The 12,955-nt window shown below is 48.4% G+C and overlaps 1 protein-coding gene across 2 annotated transcripts in view; it reads right to left on the bottom strand.

Annotated features, from left to right (window-relative positions):
* IL1RAP (interleukin 1 receptor accessory protein) overlaps positions 1-12,955 on the bottom strand; it is a 49,530-nt gene that overhangs the window by 22,013 nt on the left and 14,562 nt on the right. For both annotated transcript variants that reach the window (XM_059479509.1, XM_059479508.1), the window contains exon 2: positions 11,540-11,607. In XM_059479509.1, the coding sequence (XP_059335492.1) occupies positions 11,540-11,606 (67 nt within the window). In that variant the 5' untranslated portion in view covers position 11,607. The remainder of the gene's footprint in view (positions 1-11,539; positions 11,608-12,955) is intronic.

Here is a 12,955-nt window from a genome sequence, read left to right as displayed (position 1 = left end):
AAAGAAATCAAACATCAACCCTCCCTTAGAGCTGTGGGTCACGTTCCCTGCCAGAAGAAGCTGGACTGTGGGTTCCAGAAGTGAGGACTGTCTTTCCTGTGATGGATTCATGTGACAGCTGTGCACATCAGGGTAATACAATGAGTACAAGCAGTACTAAGTGACAGAGAAAGACTGTTGATAGTGAAGTTTAGAACTGGAGCCTAGAGGGCAAAAGAACAGTAAGGAACAGGTATCAGCAGGTTATCTTGTATTTCCAGGCAGTGCTCAGGTGCAAACCCCAAGCACAGCTCAACAACAGGCAGTGGCTCAGTGTGGCTCACAGCAGACTTGGACTCACACAGAAAATAACCAGCATGAGAACAAAGCTGTATAGAGCTTTTTCTTTAATTACTTTCTTTTAAAAAATATTCTTGTCATTAGCAAACAATTTCACCACAAAAAGCACAGTCCAAACCCATTTCTCTTCCAAGGACTCCACTCCATTCCTCCTACCCATCAGGATGCACAGGCAGGCAGGGACTCAGTGCAAGCAAAGCACAGTGCCAGGGTGTCAGCAAACCTGGGAGCAACCTGCGCTGTCAGAGCCAACTGAGACACACGGGGAGGCTGCTGTCACTGCACCTCCTGCTCCCCACGCTGACAAGGCACAGCACAGCGTGGCACACTTCCCAGTGCCTCTCTTGGAGCTGCTGGGAGGCATTTGCTAGGGCAGCCTGACGTCTGAGAGCCCAAAATGAGTCAAACAGGAGAGGGGTGTGCTGCCTGCAGCAGTCCTTGGGAGCAGTGTCTCAGCACATCACACACAGGCTCACCAGAGACAACGCTGCAAATCCTCTCCCATTTGTAGATATTAGGAGAACTCAGACTGAGAGGAGAAACAGAACACAATATGCTCTTTGAGCCAAATTCTTCTGAATTCTTCTGAACTGACTTCACAGGCCCAAAGCAGGATTTCTGGCATTTATTCTTCCCTAAATAGACAGTGGGATGTAGCCTGCCCCCAAATTGATACTTAATTAAAAAAAGCAGAGATAAACCTTTGAGAAGACAGGCCTGCAGCACTTAAAGGCAATGATACTAACTCCTGTGGCTCAGCAATGGTTAGTCATGGGCAGGAGGAATCTGGGCCAGTAAGAATAGAAATGTTTTCTGGCGGGTTTACACATAAATGTAAATGCAAGCTGCACTGCTCCTCCTGCAGTATGCCAAACACCCATATGACAGAGTGCTGCCTCTGGAGGAAGAGAATGATTTGGGCTAGGAAAAGGTGGTGAAGCTACCCAGAACACAAGCATTTGTTCTGAGCAACCCCAACCCCAAATATCTGGAGAGTGTTCATCATCTGAAATCATACAGATCCTTCAGAAGTATCACACACTATGGCTGCTACCACAGAGTGTGTTGAGGCTCCTTTTCAAGGACTAAACCACTGTTGGAAGCCTCACACCCTGAGAAGGAAGGAGCATAATGACCCATCACATCCTGATCAGGGCAAACTGGAACCAGCAGGCTGCTTTATGCTGGTGGGGCCATGAACCAGGCATGGTCAAGTGTCCTTAGAGTGGCAATGAGACAAATAAGCCTGCAGAGACTGCAGGATATAGCAGGGACTGTTACTCATGGAGACAGGACATTTTTTTCTGTAAAGAAAGGCTTCCCCTCTGAAAGGAGCAGACCTGGCTCTGTAAATCAGGATGCCCAGGTTCTCTTCCCAGCATTGACTTGCGTCTCCTCTTGGGCTGCATAAAGGCAAATCACCCTTATTACTTCAAATGGCAGGACTGGGAAGAGAAGAAACTATATAAAACATTACTGTACTGAAATTCTTGGAGTCAAGATCAATGAAATTTGCAATCATGAGCAGCTCTTGCATTTTGCAACAGCCCATAAATCAGCACTGTAAAACTACTTACCCGTTCAACCTGAATGAGTTATTGAAAATAAATACAACTATTTTCTTTTTTTTTTTCTTCCTGCATTTCTCTAAAACAATGCCCAGGCCTTGCCTTCTTGGCTTGGGAAGAAGGGACTGTTATTGTTTTGCTGTAAGAGCTGTACCTGGAGGTTTTGTCTCAGAGCTGGCCTGGCTTCAGGGACAGGGTCACAGCAAACAGGTGGTGCTAAGGCTCCCCACATGCCCTGCCCTGGGGTGCTGCAAGCTCTGAGCTGAACCCCAGACACAGCTGGCAATGAGCAGCTGCACCCAGAGCACAGGAGCAGCTGTGCAGGGGGAGATCCCAGGCTGTGCCTCCCTCCCAAGGCAAGGACTCCTCCTGGCTGCAGGGCAAAGCCACCCAGCAAACCCCGAGGGTCAGGAAGTGCTGCCATGACCCATCACTGAGAGCAGGGATGGCAGGAGCACCACAGGCTGCAGCAAAATGTCCTTAACACATAAAACACCGAGGACAGAAATTGGGGTGCTTTGCACAGCTTCCCTCCCCGCTGTGCCATGCTGACAGTTACTCTGCTATTTCTACATTTTGGGGTGTTTTACTTCCAATACAGCTGGGCTCTGCCTGATATAATGTGTGAGAACTGCAGGGCGCCCCTCACACACACCTTTGTGAGCCTCCTCCTCCTCAGCTGTGACAGTGCTCTCCTCCCGGTGACAACAGCAACCTTTGCTGTGGTGGCACTCCTGCAGCAGAGCCCAGCAGATGGGGCAGCATGTCCACACATCCATCAAGTAGAGGGGATACTCACATTGTTATTGCTATAATTTTATTTGCATCCAACAGCTCCCCAGGACATTTTGTGCTCTTTCCACTATTTTAAGGTCTACTGGATATTCAAAGCCCACTTGCTGCTAACATCAGCATGCAACTGCTTGTGTGTCAGTCTAAATTGGAGATAGCCTGAATAAATGGCATGACTGACCCTTCATTGGCATAAAGCAGTCCCACTAGGAAAAGAAATATATGCACATATTGATATATCCTGATTCCAGCAACAATGTGATTTGAGGGAGCACTGCAGAAAAAGGATGCAAGGATCCAGTTCCAATTGTGAGAAACAGCACTAACTTCTATGGTGGTGTGCCCATTTGTAGCAACTCACACTTGTTTTCACTGGCTAAGCCTCAGAAGTGAGTTTCTTCTCTCTTGAAATGTTTCCTGCACAAAACAGCTGCTGGAGTTAAGAGCAGCTCCTGATTAAATCATCTGGGATCAGCATTCATGCTGTGACTCCAGAGGTCCCCTAACAAATGGAAACTAGTGAGAAGATGGAGCTATATCCAACTCCACCTCTCTTCTAGGCTGCAGCGAATGGAGCACTACACATACACCTGAGGGACACAGTAAAATTCTCTAAAAATACACCATCCCACAAATGCCCCTTCCTAGAAATGCCTCTGCAAAATGATTTTGAAAGAAGCCACCCTGTCCTCAGTATCAATCAAGAGCACTGCAGCTCCCTTGACCCCTCTCACTGCTGAATGCTGTGGAATTGCACGGTGAGCCTATGACCCACAACACCTATCTGGGACAGATAAAATGAGAAAAGGCAAGAAATGGTCCTGTTTGCACAGCTCTGCTTAGGAAAAGGGGTGAGGATCATACAGGCTGCATGGTGGAAGGAAACACCTACAGTAAAAGCAGGGCAATCCCCAATGAAGGGGAGAAATGATGCATCTGACTCCATGGATATCAGAAAGCTAATTAATTACTTTATTTATACTATATTATTCTATTATATATATTACATTATATATACAGTATATTATTCTATTATCTACATTACACTACATCTAAACTGAATCTGCACAAGCATTCAACTGCACTCGACTGCCCAGAATCTTGTGGCTGTCAGCTGACAGTCCCAACACACGCACCTGGATTCAGTTGGTCAGTGAATCAAAACACTTACACCAGAATCCAATTACTAATTCCCTTCAGGTAAATAATCTACAATGCATTCCCCACTTGTGAACAAGAGGAGCAGCAATTGAGATAAGAATTGTTTTTTCTTTCTCTGAGGTTCCTTGCTGCGATTTCCAGAAATATCCCTGGGAAGCTGTGCCTTGCTTTTCTCTGTGAAGAGAAATGCAGCCACAAACACCCATCTCCAGAATTGGAAGACAAAGTGCAGGCAGGGCAGCAGGGTGAGGATAAGGATGCCCACCTTGATTTCATGTGCCTTGAGGGGGCCTGCCGTGCATGCAGACATGGACCCTGCAGTGGCAGCAGGACACAAAGCCATCAGTGAGTGCTGTCAGATTAATGATCCCTGTTCCTCACACCACTTCAGCTGCAGCATCAGATGGGGCTGCATTATCAAAGGATGATTTGGTTGGAAGGAACCTTAAAAATCACCCAGTTCCAACACCCTTGCTGTGGGTGCACAGGCCATCACCCTCTAGACCACATTTCTTAATGACCCATTTAACCTGGCCTTGAACACTTCCAGGGATAGCTCATCCACAGCTTTTCTGGGCATCCTCTTCCAGTGTCTCACCACCCTCACAGCAAAGAATTCCTTCCTAATATCAAATTTAAACCTACCCTCCCTAAGTTTAAGGTCATCCTCCCTTGTCCATCACTAGACACCCTTGTGAGAAGTCCTTCTGCAGCTTTCTGTCCTGGAAGAGTTCTAAGGTCTCCTCAGAGCCATTTCTTTTCCAGGCTGAGCAGCCCCAACTCTCGCAGCCATAGGAGAGGAGCTCCAGCTCTCAGATCAACTTCATGCGCTCCTCTGGACTCACTCCAACTAACTGATGCTGGGGATCCCAGAGCTGAACACAGCACTGCAGGTGGGGTCTCACCAGAACAGAACAGAGGGGCAGAATCACCTCCCTTGACCTCCTGGCCACACTTCTTTTGTCCTGACCCATGACACAGTTGGCTTTTTGGGGCTGCCAAGTCACATCTCAACAGCTTCCTACTTTCTTCATCTGTCCCTGCTGCATTACGTTAAAGCAAAGCTGGTATGAGTCAGCCTGTACCCAGGGGCACAGCAAGGCCAGCCTGTTACCATGATGCACGGATCAGCATCAATAAGGCAGAAAAAGCTGATCACACAAAGCAGTTAAGCAAGAATTAATCGTTACTACCTTTAAAAAAATTTTCCTCACCACCATCTTTCAAGCTCAGTCGGTGAGAAGGAAGGGGAGGAAGCCAGGCTGAATGGAGAAGCCGTGCTGTGAGCACAGGAGGTGCCAGCTGTGGCCAGCACCATGTGTGGGTGCATCTCCCATTTATGCCAGTGCCAGGAGCACCCACTCTCCCCACTGTGTCTGCATTCTTCCTTTTACACCCTGCACGAGACCACCCCTGGCTGTGTTCTCTGCTCAGCAGTACCCCATCTGACCATACAACAGGGTAGAAGAATAGAAGCATAGCAAAAAACAAATGAGAAGCTCTGCCCTTAACTGGAAGAAGAGGCACAAACCAAAACACACTGAGATGGGTGGGAATGACACAGGAGCTGGGTGAGGCCCAGCCAAGATCAGCTGGCTCTCACTGTTTGCTCTCACTACTTCTGCAGCAGTGACGGTGGCCACAGAACACCTAAAACTGCTTGTAGCTGAATGCTGCCTTGGAGGCTCAGCCTAGAGGCTGTGCCAACTCTGCAGAAATTTGTAATCTCACTTCCAGTGGAAACACATCCAAAGAGGCCTCTCATAACCCCACTGCCTTCCTCCCACAGCCTCTCCAGTAGAGCAAGGAGGTGGAAGTGGTCCTGGCACAAACCTCCTACACAGCCCAACCCCATCCATGTAGCTCTGCTGTGATGGCATTGGTGACATGGTTTTACACTTCTCCCAAGTTCCATCATATTCATCCTGTGTTGCCACTGAGCTGTGATGCCCTCACAAAGCCTCTCATCTAGATGCTGCACACTAGGATGGAGTCCCTCTCTCCCCCTAAGTGCTTTTATAATTTGAATAGGTAGGACAGCTCAGAAAAGAAGAAGGAAAAGGACCTTCTGTTGCAGAATGGCTCCGTTTTGAAAAGCACCTGTACATGGCAGTTGATTAACTTTAGACCCTGAATTTCTAATTTGAACAGGTGTGAAAACCTGCCTCTGCCAAAGCCATAGAAAACAAGCTGACTGCATAAACTGTTGACTTCAGGGGAAGCAGCCAAAGCAAGACATCCAAAAAGCCTGTGATTCTGTAATGGAGCCCAGAGCTTCCGACTCTGAATCGCCTTATCTCATCAAGCACAGCCTCTAACACTGGGTAGTCCTTATTTGTGTCTCTTAGAACTCCTCCACAGTGAGCTCTGTGACTTCACTCTCTATCTGTGCACAAAGCTGTTTACTGCATGTGGCAGAGTATTTTGGTTACTCCCAGCAACTAGGCCAAAGAGAAAAAACAAAAAAAAAATTATATTCAGATTTCTCTAGCAAGCTTGACATATTTTTCTGGAGGCTTTCTTTAAATTTGAGATCAAAACGATAAAGGTAGGGGCATGAACTGCTTCCCTGAAGGATAAGAAGAGCAAACAGCTACTTTCCATCTCACTTCATTGAGAAAATTTATGCATGAAGCAAAGCAGAACAGCAAAGGAAGAGGAGAGGTACAGGAAATGGAACACCCCATTGCAAAGTAGGAGAGGCTGCATGAAAAGGGGGTTTATCTGATCAGCATCACTGCTGAGCTGTGCTTAAGCTGGCAGGGGCTCCTGTGTGCCTGGGACACCACACTGGGACGTGACAAGGTCCAGGCTGAACTCGTGGCTCTGCCAATAGGCTTGCTTAGCTAAACCCAAGCAGCCCAGTCCCTGCACTCAGCCAGGTGCTCTGCTGCCTGCTTTAAAATACAGTCAGCAATTGTCCCCTGCCCATCCCACAGGGATGTCTGCACTACAGAGATGCTGCAGCAGCTGTCCCCAGACAAGGATGGGAACCAAACAAACACAGTAGGCAGCAAAATGAACTAAAAGGGACCAAGAGTCCAGCAGAGTCACCTGGGTGCCACAAAAGCTCTGACAGTGAGAGCACAGCGCTGTGGCTGTGACAGGGGGACATGACAGCTCCCTGATGCCCTATTTGATACACACACAGGGGCAAAGGTGACTGTTCAGTGCTGTATCAGCAACACGCCCAGAAAGGGCTGCTTTCCTCCACACACTCCTGCACTTCAGTGCAGATAGGTCACACCATGATGTCTGCACAGAGCTCACCCCTCACAACCCATTTCCTCAGCTGACAAGAAGCAGACCTGAGGTTTTATCTGCTCAGTGGGCACAGCTCTGGCTGGTGTGGAGGGAGGCTGGCAGCTGTGGGGACACGTCTGCACCCAGGTCAGCTCTGCTCCACGGGTTTTATCTCCATCCACTCCAGGGCTGTGCAGCTTTCAACACTCTCAGTGTCAATGACTTCATGCCCCCAAGTGCCATAAACTTCTACAACCACAGTAGCTCACAGATGGGTATGGATGGTTATAAAATCACGTCCTAAATTAGGACAGCAAGAAGCTGAGATTGGAAGAGTAGGAGGAAGTCAGGAAATCCCAGGAGATGATGGTGGGGGAGGGATTTAGTCTCTTTAGAAAACAATAATGCAGTTTAATCTGTTTTTCTTTTGACTTTACACACTAAAAGAAGCTTCTCAGCTTCTGGGGCTGTCACAAATCATAAGGAAAATAAGGCGACTGGAGCCCCATCAGTAGAGTAAGAGCCATATAGCAATAATCCTGAGGAGCTGCACAGGGCTTTCCATCTTCAAAGTGTTTTACAGACAGTAATTTATTAATCTGCAAATTTCCCCTGGCCAAAAGCAACTGTTCTGCCTCTCTGCTAAGCATGAGATCCACAGTGCAGTTCAGCACTCGTGAGAGACAGTGCAGCCAGTGGCTCTGACCTCTGGAGCTAGATCTGTCTTTCTTTCTCACTGCAGCCACAACTCCACTGCTCCAACTACCACCTGAACCCAAAAGCATTGATGACATCAATAATCATCAAAAACCAAAGTAGCTGAAAGCCTTTGATATGGGGGAGTGTAAACAGACATGTTCACGATCCAGCAAATAACAGCAAAGCCTGAAATAAAGCTCCCAGGAGAGAAACTGCTGGCTGCCTTCCAGCCACTGCCTGCCATGCTGGGGTATCATTCTGGCCCAGTCCTGGGCTCATCCTACCACACAGCCTGTCTGATAGCCCCCAAGGGAGCCACAGAGGCATTTCCTATGCACACATGATGATCCCCCCACCAAAGGGCTGTTTATGCACAGCAGGTACCTGCTCACACCACATGGGTCCATTAAATAACCAGCATGAGGCGGCTCCTCCTCTCCTGGCAGCAATAGTCTTCTGCTTTTGCGATCCCCTAAGACAGTACTCCCAGCCATGGTCATTTCCCCAGACCTCATGCTACAAAAGCTCTTGGAGGGCGAGAGAGCAGCCTGGTTAGCAGAGAGGGAAAAATTGAACAAGAAGCACAATTACAGCCACATTTTGTTATAAGTTGGTATCTAACATTGGCAGCTTCATTCAGAAACAAGAAGATAACTTTATTCTGTATTCATAGTGGCTGTTATGTTCTTTGTCTGACTGGTTTTTCATCTCTTGTGAGCCAGTGTATATTTATATGACTTCAGTAGTGCCAAAGAAAGTATTGTACAACCAGACCTGGGTCCATGGGTTTTTGTTATCCTTCCCTGGCTATCAGAACATCTGGGTTCATGAAGCACCCTACAACATGAATTCCATCTTGAGGATGGCTTAGCTAGGCAGGGAGACCTTGACTACCACTGTAAACACTGGCCCAAAGGTGATGAGTGATGTACTCGTGCACTCCATGCACTGCTGGTCAGGATATTGTCAAGAGCAGAAGATTTGCCCACATGTTCAGCATGAGCAAACAGAAGACTCAGGCACCAGTTCGGTCTCAGGCTCTGCATTTCTTACTCTACACTACTCAGATCACATTTCTTCCCTCAAACAGCTTGCACCTCCCTTTCAGCGACTGATTTTGTTTCAGCACCAGCCTCCATACGCAGCAGAAACAGCAGAGCCCAGAGAACAGATCTTTAGAGCCACAGTGCTGCAAGCAAAATCTGGAGGGGAAATAAAGTTTGTGGGTTTGTTTCTCCAGTAGGAAGCAGGGGGAAGAGTAATGCTAAAGCTTTCTGACACACTGCCAGAGAGACTGAGAGCCATAGTGGCTTAACTGGATGGAAAGGCCACTTGCAGCCAGAGCAATGCTGGTATTTTGGAGCTGAAATTTAGCAAGTGATGGTTCCTCACCCCCTCTGTAAGCTCACAGAACCTGGGACTCAGCAGAGCTGGTAGCCCTGGCTTGGGTAGACCCAGGTCATTATTGCTGACCAGACTGCTCCACTGGGAAGGATGGCAGAGCAGGAAGAGTGGCAGCAAACCATGAGACAACTCCTGTCCCTGCCTCCAGCCTTCCTCAGTCCAGCCCGGGCTGGAGAGAGAGCTGGTCCCAACCATACAGCATTACATGACTTAATGCTCAAAGCACAGAAAAGGACTCAGCTGAAATGACAAATCCCAACCAAGTCACACATGTTAAATGTCCCAGGAACCAGGTTCCCCAGTGAGAGCTGCCCATTTCCATGGCCCTGCTTGATGTTAGGTGACCACCAGGGCAGCTGCAGACTGTGCACAGCCCTTCTGCATTCACTCCAGATAAGCTCAGCTCTGCTCCCCCCACCCACATACCCTGCTCCAAGAAGGAAAAGCAAGCCCAAATGCTGTAACATTTCCAGAACAAGGCCACTCTGCCGTACTGCTATGTATTTATGACTTTGCAAGGGTGAAACGAGCTCCAGTCTCCTTTTGGTGCCAGTCCCAGGAAACCCTGCAGTGAAACAGAGGGCTGCACAGACGGCTGCCCCTCCATCCAAGTACAAACAGCCATCCAAGCCCATCGTGAATAACAAAGGACATTCTGACAGCCCAAACCGGTTTATGAAGTCCATGGCACAAAAAGGAAGCTTTGAACTGAAGAGTGCATCTGACACCCACAGACCTGCAGGAAATTAAATGCACACACTGCGGTGGAATTGCAGGAGAAGTGTATTTTAACTGACTACGTGTCTCATGTATTGAGACTTGACTCACATTCTTGCAGCATTCTACAAGGGTTCTGGCCACCCTGTACAACAAATCTCTGCTAAAGGAGGTATGTTTAAAAAGTACTAAATGCCCTGCAGAAATGCATGGAGGGTTCTGGTTCTTCCAAATCAACTGGCACGAGCCTGTGTGACCCAAATGCCAGGGTGCTCATTTCTGAAATCAGCTTCTTCCTAGCCAACTGTGTTAGCTTCCAGAGCTGCTCTAACATTTCCTGGGCAATCCTGATTCAATTGCACCTACCTCTCATTTCTGCAAAATCCCAAGATGACTGCACGTGGGGTGTTGTAATGCTGCCTCAGCAGGAGGAGGATGTTGCGTTGGTGGAGAGCAGAACAGCTCGTCCAGAAGCACAAGCAAAGCAGGGATTTTCCCAGCCAGCAGCTGAGATCCATGTCCCTGGGCCCCTCCTTCCCCACACACTCCTACTGCCTAGGGCTCACTGGAGGAGACCTAGGCCATATATTTTCTCCATTGCTGTTTCCCCTGTCAGCGAGGATGGGACATGCCCCACTAAAATACAGCCCTACTGTGAGTGCCTGCAGCCCTTGGGCAGCCCAAGGAGAAAAACCTCCCAGGCTTCAGCCTGTGCCACGAACACTGCACTGAGATGAACCTTGCTGAAGTGCACGTTGTGAATCTGGCCCACAATAATTCAGTGTGGTCCAAGAGAGAATGACAGAAGAGCTGTTCATCTGCTCGGGGTACATTGCAACTGCTTGTTTGCCAGCATTGCAGAGGGACAAGAGTTCATGGGGGGACTCGTCAAACCCCTGTACAGCCCTTATTTCTGAGCATTTCCCCCCATAAAACCAGCTCCTGTTCTTTCCTCCCTCCCCCTTTCCACTTGCCTCCTGCAAATCATGCTGTCTCCTTCCACCCCCAAATAGGAAGTCCGGAGCCGAGACATGCACAATCTGCCTCTTCACAAGAGCTGGGCTGAACGAGTGCCAGAGGAGCTGCGAGCATGACAACATACTTCCTGTCAGGAAAGTGACTCAGTGAGACTGGTATCAGAGCTCCTCTTACTCTAGAAGTTCCCCTCTCCCCTTGCATTGCTAAGGCATGAGTCAGAATTGGAGAGCTGAATCTCAGTCCTCTCCGGATCCAGCCAGGGATAGCAGAGTTCAGGTTCAAGCCTGGGTCCTTCCTGCAGCTCAGGGACAAGGCAGCTCCATGGGCCAAGCTCTGGATTCACCCCTCACAGAAGGGCAATAATGATACTGACACAGGGCACAGATGGAGTTTGAAAGCACTTTTAGGTGGAGGTGCTGTTGCTATTTGCTCATGCACCTCTTCATACCACACTGGTCATCTCTACACAGACCATTGTACAACAGCCCCCCAGAACCAACATTGTGTTCATGCATTTTACTAAAGTATTTTATACACAACCATTTCATCCAGAAACACTGCAAATGCTCAAAACTCATTGCAGACAGTTTTCTTCTCTGCACAGAAGTGGGCAGGTCCATCACATGCCATGTCCTTACCTGAGCCTCTGCCGAGGGTGACCATGGACAGCCAGAGCAAAACCAGCAGGACACTGACCATCTTCATCCTGGGAGACAAAGCACACAGACCTGGTTATCTGACACTGTTTTACCACTGCAGGCCATTTTTAAACTCTGTGTGTTTATTCCCCCATTCACCCTGTGACCCTTTAACTCTAGCACACCCCTCTTTTATTTCATTAAGATTCCTCAAGAACAGCACCTTCATGGCAGCCTCACTCTGCCTGTGGCAGCTCGCCAAGCTTGGGAGATGATGGCTCTGAAGAGGACAGCCCAGCTCATTGACAAGTCACCAGAATAGTCTGTATCAGGAGCACAAGGAGTCAAATGGATGTTTGCAGGCTACAAACCCCAAGCTCTGACTCCCAAAAGAAGGTGCTTTGCCAAGACCTCCTTCTGGTCACCTCTAAGAACAAGTGCAGAGAGCGCTCGCAGTGGCTGCAGCACATCTGCACTGAATGTGTGTCTGACACTGACAGGACACCACACCAGAGCAGTCCCAGCTGGCAAGGTGTGCTGCCAGGGACCTGCAAAGGGGCCAGCTGCCACAGCCTGCTTCAGCCTCTCCTGCAGGCAGTGGAGACAAGACAGGGCCTCACCAGCCCTTCCCAGTCAAACCCTCCTTGGAACTCAGGAGTAAACGAACGCCAGGTTTGTACACTTTTCAGAAAGGATCTAAACAAAGGCTTACCCTTTCTAAGCAGCAGTGATAAGCAAAAAAACAATCCCAAACTTTTCCATTCCCACTACAGAACACAATTTTCTGTAATTTGAGATAAATGTACACTGCCAGAGTTTCACTGGCTGCCCACTCCAGTATCTGGCATTCGGCTCTCAGAGCTGCTCACTCACTGGAATTAAATATCCCTCTGTTTCTAGGTTTTTCAGGATGCAATTTATAAGCTGGTAGTCATGAAAACTGACATCTACTAGATGCTCTCATTAAAGGGGTTAAGGTCACATTTGATATTCCTGTGTGCTGTCAGATCACAAAGGGAGAAGAGATGGTTAAAAGGCTGAACTTCATCAAAGCATCTCAGCTCTGCCAGGCAGATGCAGTAATGAGCATGGTGATACTGTCAGGAATGTGCTCATGAGATGACAGAGAAACCTGCTCCATCAGGGTGTGCTAAAAGTGCGGGGGGAGAAGCCACAGAGCTCCCTTAAACATCTCCCTCAAAAACTTGTCCAGAATATATGCAGTACACAGAAGGGCTTTGAGCATAGGCAGAGAACACCTAAGATTGCACAGATTGCAGAGATTAACAAGAACGGGACACGTGAACTGCACTACTCAAAGCCCAGCAGCGGATATTGAATCCTTCCTTTTCAGGGCTTACATCTGAAAAGCCTTTGTGCGATGCCTTCCCTCTGCTGGGCTCATCTCAAAGAGAC

This window comes from Ammospiza nelsoni, chromosome 10 (assembly GCF_027579445.1).
Source record: "Ammospiza nelsoni isolate bAmmNel1 chromosome 10, bAmmNel1.pri, whole genome shotgun sequence".
NCBI classification, from domain to species: domain Eukaryota; kingdom Metazoa; phylum Chordata; class Aves; order Passeriformes; family Passerellidae; genus Ammospiza; species Ammospiza nelsoni.
The sequence above is the reverse complement of the archived record's forward strand: the minus strand, read 5'-3'. Positions and strand labels throughout refer to the sequence as shown.